This window comes from Microtus ochrogaster, chromosome 24, assembly GCF_000317375.1.
Source record: "Microtus ochrogaster isolate Prairie Vole_2 chromosome 24, MicOch1.0, whole genome shotgun sequence".
Lineage (NCBI taxonomy): Eukaryota > Metazoa > Chordata > Mammalia > Rodentia > Cricetidae > Microtus > Microtus ochrogaster.
This window is the reverse complement of record NC_022024.1, coordinates 36,573,312-36,580,007: the sequence shown is the minus strand read 5'-3', so window position 1 is coordinate 36,580,007 and position 6,696 is coordinate 36,573,312. Positions and strand designations below refer to the sequence as shown.

The 6,696-nt window shown below is 47.1% G+C and overlaps 1 protein-coding gene across 2 annotated transcripts in view; it reads right to left on the bottom strand.

Moving 5' to 3' along the window:
• Pwp1 (PWP1 homolog, endonuclein) overlaps nt 1-4,015 on the bottom strand; it is a 21,199-nt gene extending 17,184 nt beyond the window's left edge. Inside the window, exons 1-3 of one of the 2 annotated variants that reach the window (XM_005358257.3) lie at nt 3,859-4,015; nt 1,557-1,615; nt 1,282-1,466 (exon numbers count right to left, since the gene is read on the bottom strand). In XM_005358257.3, the coding sequence (XP_005358314.1) occupies nt 1,282-1,466; nt 1,557-1,615; nt 3,859-3,930 (316 nt within the window). In that variant the 5' untranslated portion in view covers nt 3,931-4,015. Of the gene's footprint in view, nt 1-1,281; nt 1,467-1,556; nt 1,618-3,858 lie in introns of those variants that run through there. The other variant, XM_026784496.1, reaches the window with a different exon arrangement.
• Nucleotides 4,016-6,696: the final 2,681 nt, after the last annotated feature.

Here is a 6,696-nt window from a genome sequence, read left to right as displayed (position 1 = left end):
AAATAAAATTCAAGGTGCTAGAAGCAACTTTTAGAAATGGAAAGAAAGTGTCCTAGGAATGCTGAAATCAGCCAACAAGATAAGGGTTGTTATGGAAAAACTAAGACAGCAGGTTTCACTGTTGGCCAGGATGCTCTGCAGGCAATGCTCTCAACTTAAACACTCACTTCCTTCACACATCTGCAAAGGAGTGAGCAGACCTAGAGTAACTGCCATGGTCTGGACGTGAGATTTCCTTCCCTGAAGGCTCTTCTGTTAATGAAGGGGGATGCCAGCTGACAAGCTTCTAGGGAGTGATAATCCTCAGAATTCTGAGCTAATCAATAGACTAATCCCTGTTGGACTTAAAATATCCGGCATCATTTCCAGGTGGTAAGGCCAGCATGGAACGCAAATCAAATCCAAGCTCCTATGAAAAGAAACAACCCCTGACGCCACAGCTTCATACAGCACAATACTCTGTCCACAGTACTGCATTCCCTTCATCTCTTGGTGGGGGATCACGACAGTCCCAGCAACCAAAGACGTAAGTTTAAAGTAAGGGCACATTAAATATAAAAAAGCACCATCTTTGGTGTTTGTGTTTTCTCCATTCATAATGAACAGCACGTGTCTACAGATCATCACCCACTCACTAGCAATCCTGAGAACAGACGGGGGCAGTGATTTCAATGGGCCACAGACAACTTTCAAACTGAGCTGATGAGTCTGAGCTGAGCTGTCAGGTCATTTGTTACTCCAAAGTTGAGAGTTGCTGATTTTGAGAAACTTCTGACAGGCTCCAGAGTGGTTGGGATTGACACACTACAGAGCTTATTAACCGACTCAGGGCGAGGGTGAGCAAGGTGCATCTATCTCTTGCCCTCGAGATTTCTGGTTAATGTTACCTGGGATCATTCCAGAAGGCCACAACAAACACTCACACAGCTCCTGCCAGTTCTTTATACTGCCTTTGCTAGATGAGCATCTCGGCCAGTGTCCTCGGCTAGCGTCTTTCCCCCAGGCTCCCCTCTCCTCATTATCTCAACTGGCAGTGCTGGAGCTGCAGAGAACTCAGTTACAGGGTCACCCCTGACACATGCAGGAAAACAGACGGCCTCTTCAGAGCTCAGATTCACTCTTAGGTCATAGAGCCCCCTTCTAAACTAGTTCAGGAAACAAGTATAATCTGGAGGCAAAGTATCTGACCTGACCCCAGGGACATAAAGCAGATGGAAGCTCTGGGTAGCAGCGGGTCTAGACCACTGTGAGCAGACACAGTAGAGGTGAGGGGCGTCTCACCTGGGTCACCCTCCTCATCATAATTATCCAAGTCATACTCGGCCAGTTCATCATCATCTAGGGTACGGTCATCCTGTGGGTCCCCATCCTCCAGGGACTCCCTAGGCTGTGCCTGGGTACGAGCAGTCCGAATGCCATCTTCTGAAGGACTGCCTGCCTCCTCTTCCTCACTGCCACCTTCTTCTCTGAGTGAAAACAAACAGGGAAGTCACCCAGGTGGCACCTCCCAACAGCAAGCAGGTGACACACCAGATGCAGCAACACTTGAAACTTACTGTAATTTTTCTTTGGCTTCAGCGATGAGACGCTTTACTTCCTCTTTACTTAGCTCTACCTACAAGGGAGCAAACGCTTCATTAGAGAATATTTGTGGAAATCTACTGTGGGATGTTTCACTCTTTTGGCTTTTGGGGGGGCCCGCCACCCAGCTCCCAAATAAATCACACAGAGGCTTCCTCTTAGTTATGAATGCCTGGCTTTAGCTTGGCTTGTTTTCTTAAATTAACCTGTTTACCTTCTTTTGCCTCTGGGCTTTTTATCTTTCTGTTTCTGTACACTTTCGTGACTGGATGGGTGGCTGGCCCCTGACGTCCCCCTCTCCTTGTTCTCTTCCTCTCAGAGCTCTCCTTCTATTTATACTCTCTGCCTGCTAGGCCCACCTATCCTTGCTCCTGCCTCTTTATTGACCATACGTCTCTTTATTAAGACCATCAGGTGTTTTAGACAGGCACAGTAACACAGCTTTAGAGTTAAACAAATGCAGGGTAACAAAAGTCACACACCTGAAAATAATATACCCCAAAAGAAACTAGGAGCCTTTGAACTAGGTCTTCAGGCAAATGTAAACTTTAACTCCAAGAGCCACCAAGACAATTTTGCACATTGCTCAAGGCTCGAAATTTAAGTAGCTGGAGCTTGTTGCTATAGGTCCTTATGATTAAGACTTCCTCCCCGAATACTGTTCAGAAGTCATGTTCACTCTGCTCTGCCTTCCTCAGTTTTCAAATAGGTTGACTTTTGCAAAATGGATCTGTGGTAGTCTATTTTTCTTCCAACCATCTCAACCTCCAGGGGCGCCTCTCTCGCGCGCATTTATTCATGTAACATTGGTCCTCTGCTTTTTTCCCTACCACCACTGCCAAATGCAAACTGATTCTTCCTGGGAACCAATTACACCCTTCAACTTCCCCCATCTCTAATCATGAACTCCAGCTTAATTTTCTCAACTTCCCGTAAGATTTCCTGTTTGGGCATCTTTTGTTCTAGCAGTTTAAAACTGAGGCCTTCAGAACCGCCATTCCCTCACCTAAACAACGATTCAGTACCTTTAAAACACCTAACACTACTAAATTAAGCTTATAAAAGCCAACGATGGTTTGGTATTGTTTACTTAAGTGTGGCGCTGGCCATAATGGCAGCGCTCCACGACTGATGGTGAATCAACCAATTGCCGAGTTTCTACTCTAAAAAGCCGCCAGTTCTTCGGTGGCTCATACCGGTTAACTCTTAGTACTTAGGAAACTGAAGCGGGAGGATTGCCATGCCTTAAGTCTGAGGCCACAGTGTGCTACAAAAGCAAAAATCTTGTAATACAAGGACGCTCCCAAGGACCTCCTATTTTCGACGAGACAGATACAGAAATTAAAAGCTAGGAAACACTGGGGAGGCAGGGAGCTCAGACATTCAAGCTTTTGTTAAGCAAACGTTAGGCATAACAAAATTCCATCCCAGAACTCGCTTGAAAACGAGGCGCAGTGACAAGCACACCTGTACTCTTTGCACTGGAGATTACAGGCACAGGTGAATTTCTGGTGCCTGTTGGCCAGCCAGTCTATCTCAATTGGCTAGCTCTGGGTTGAGACAGCACACAAATACAAACATAAGAACCTGGGCATACACACAAAAAGGTATTTGTATTCTCTGGGGGTGGAGAATGATAACTAGGGATTTTTAGGACTCCCCATCAAATACTTCAAAAGATGTATGTCCCTTTAACAATGAAAGCCATTTCCTCTTGGACAAATCGAATGAGGTGACTGTTGTACTTATGCTATAAATATGCATTGACACCGCTGTAGGCAAAACACCAAAGAAAACAGTGACTAAACACTGTTCTCTGGTCGAATTCACACCTGTAGGGAATACTTCCATCCCTCAACCGCTGTAAAGTCAAGAGAAAAAAAGACCTCTGCCCTATTTCGCTCAAACATATCCCGGGACCCCGAACACCGACTGAGCAACCGCATTCTTTGCCACAGTCTCCAGCTTTTGCTCGATTTCTTTCCTTGTCCTCCCTGCCCCAAAACGTTCTACCCGAATCACCAGGAATTTCTAACCAGCAAGCACCCCGCCCCCTTCCGGGGCATAAACTCCACGTGCTCGCAAATTCGGGGGTGGGGCCGGGCTTTCGGCTCCCGGCCGAGAAGGGGTGAAGTCCCCGCTTTTCTCGGGACACCGAACCACACCGCAAGCGACTACAAGTCCGGCCGACCCAGACCGGGAGCCGCTGCGCGGCTCAGGGCCGGCGCGTGCGTCCCCACGCGAGGGCGACCCCGTGAGGGTCCCCGGGCGCCTTACCTTGTCCGGCGTCTCTTTGGCCACGCCGCGGCGGACCCAGGCCAAACAGGTTACTTGGCGGCTGCGGTTCATGGTCGTCAGCGACAACGCGTCTCAGGCCGGCGGACCTTATTGCCGGGAGAGACGGCGCCAAGCTCCGCGAAGGGGCGGACGGCGCGCAGGCACGGGCGCTCGCTTGACGTCATCCGCAGGCGCCGTAGGGAAAGGGGCGGGGGATTTGCAGGAAGTGGGCGTAGTCGTAAGCTGCTGGATGGAGATGATGAGCTAGCTGGGTGGTCCGTGCTCTTGCGAAAAGTGTCCTGGGGCCGACTAAGGAGATCTTTGGAACTCTAACCTTTCTCCCTTACGTTTTTTTTCCTTTTTTTTTTTTTTTTTTTTTTTGGTTTTTCGAGACAGGGTTTCTCTGTGGCTTTGGAGCCTGTCCTGGCACTAGCTCTGTAGACCAGGCTGGTCTCGAACTCACAGAGATCCGCCTGCCTCTGCCTCCCGAGTGCTGGGATTAAAGGCGTGCGCCACCATCGCCCGGCTTTCTTTGCTTTTTAACCTCTCTACAGTACGGGGTCAAACCAGAGCCCCGAGCACGGTACGTAAGTGCTCTACCACAAACTACATCCTCTTCCTCGCCCCACTACCTGCGGTCTTTGGAGAGTCTCTCACTATGTAGCTCCAGGCTGATCTGGAACTCTGGATCTTTCTGCCTTAGCCTCCCGAATGCTAGAATAACAGGCATTCATTGAGTCAGCTCGCCCAGCACTTTCATTACTGAATGTTACTTTCTCATAGTAAAACATTTAGTACCTGAACCGGCACGGTGGTATGTGTCTTTAATTCCAGCACTGGAGAGGCTGAGACAGGGTTGCTGCTGAATGAAAAGCAGAAAAAAGGAGGACTTGGCTGCTCTTAAAGGGGTTGAGGTTTTTATTATAAATATAAGGGAGAATACAGGTAGAGACTGAGACCTCTGGGGGAGTCCAGAGTGAACGTGGCCGGGACAAGAGACTAGCCAAGAAGTAAAAGGCAAAGGAGCCATTGTAGCCAAAATAACTGGATTACATAGGGAAGAGCCACCAGGGAAAGAGCAGTCCTTGGGCTGGAGAGTTCAGAGTAAGGGTTGAGGTAAAACAGCCAGGAGGACCCTGCCACAGGTGGTATTGAGGGAGAAGGGAAGCTAGAGTCTGTTTTGATACGCTAGTAAGCACCTTAGCTGTTTGTCCTGGGTTTGAGACCTAACAGTCCTCTGTTGGGGGTCAGCCAGGACTGTGAAGCAAGACTTGGCTAAAAATGACCAAGCCCTCTGTCTTATTCTTTGTTGTTGTGATGAAACACCATGACCAAAAGAACCTAGGGAGGGGAAACTTTACTTACTCTTCCATATCACTATTACAGTGGGCGTCAAGGCGTGCTCAAATAGGGCAGGAGCCATAGAGGAGTGCTATTTACTGGCTTGCACTACATGGCTTGCTCAGTCTACTTTCTTAGAACCCAGGACCACCCACAATTGTCTGGGCCCTTCTACATCAGTCACTAATTAGAAAAATGCTCTATAGGCTTGCTTACAGGCTAGTCTTTGTGGTGCCTCCTCCCAGATGGCTCTAGCTCGTTTCAAGTTGACATAAAACTAGCCAGCACACCCTACTCTCCCCAAAACAGCACCCATAAGTTACCACAGTTACTAATAGTAACACATTTTGTTTATTAGGTTGAAGATACAATTTTAAGTGTCCCACATAAAATGGCCATCAAATTATGAAATTTTGCTTATGCTAGGCAAGTTCTCTACCATGGAACCAGACCCCCCAACTCCATAATTTTTATTATTGCAAAATATACATAACATAAAATTTATCTCAATCCATTTTGAATGTGTAATTTATGTTTATAATTACAAATGCATCAATAATGAACAGGTGAGAAAACCTTCCTGTGTTTAGAACAGCACACAGGCATTGACTTCTTTCTTTTTACTGTGCTGTATTGAACCCAGGGCCTTGAGCATGCTAGACAAGCATGCTATCAAGAACTACACTCTTCATTATGAACTGACTACCTTTTAGAGGCTACTTCTAAATATCCAACTACGATTGTCTAGATGGGTTCATCTGGCATACGGGTGGGCGTATGCTTGAGTAGTTGATGTTGGGGTTCCCTGTGGCAGTTGCCCTATGAGCAGCCGTTCCTGTCTAGTTTGTACCCAACAGTGCCCAGTGCAAGGCAAGCACTTGATAAATATTTTAATTTTTGTCCAACGAATGAACAAATTAAAGAATAGAAGGTAAGTTAGCTAGACGGCTATTTTTGGGCCGACACAAACTACCTTCCTTTTCTGGACTTGCAGTATGCCATTTCAGCCCAAGTTGTGAATTTGCTTGAAAAGTGAAAACCCAGCTACAGCTGACATTATTGGTTTTTTTTATAACAAGAACTGACAAACTGAGCTTAAGCAGCTGTTTCTAAGTTTTGTTCTTAGGCAATGAGCTTATTTAACCCAGAAAACTCTCATTGCCAGAGGCGGGTTGGTAGCACATTGACTATTCTTGGAGTTAAGGTCCCTGTGGATGAACCCAGGCCCATGCCAGCTCCTGTTCACCCTGTGGATCAGTGCTCTGTGTAATTGGACTGATAAGCATTAATAGCTGGCCTTGAATGCTATTGTGGTGGGTGAATGAAAATGGCCCCCATAGGCTTATAAGGAGTGGAACTGTTAAGAGGTGTGACCTTTTGGAGTAGGTGTGACCTTTTGGAGTAGGTGTGACCTTGCTGGAGGAAGTGTGTCACTGGGGTGGGTTTTGAGATTTCAGATGCTCAAGCCAGGTCTATTTTTTTGTTTGTTTGTTTTTT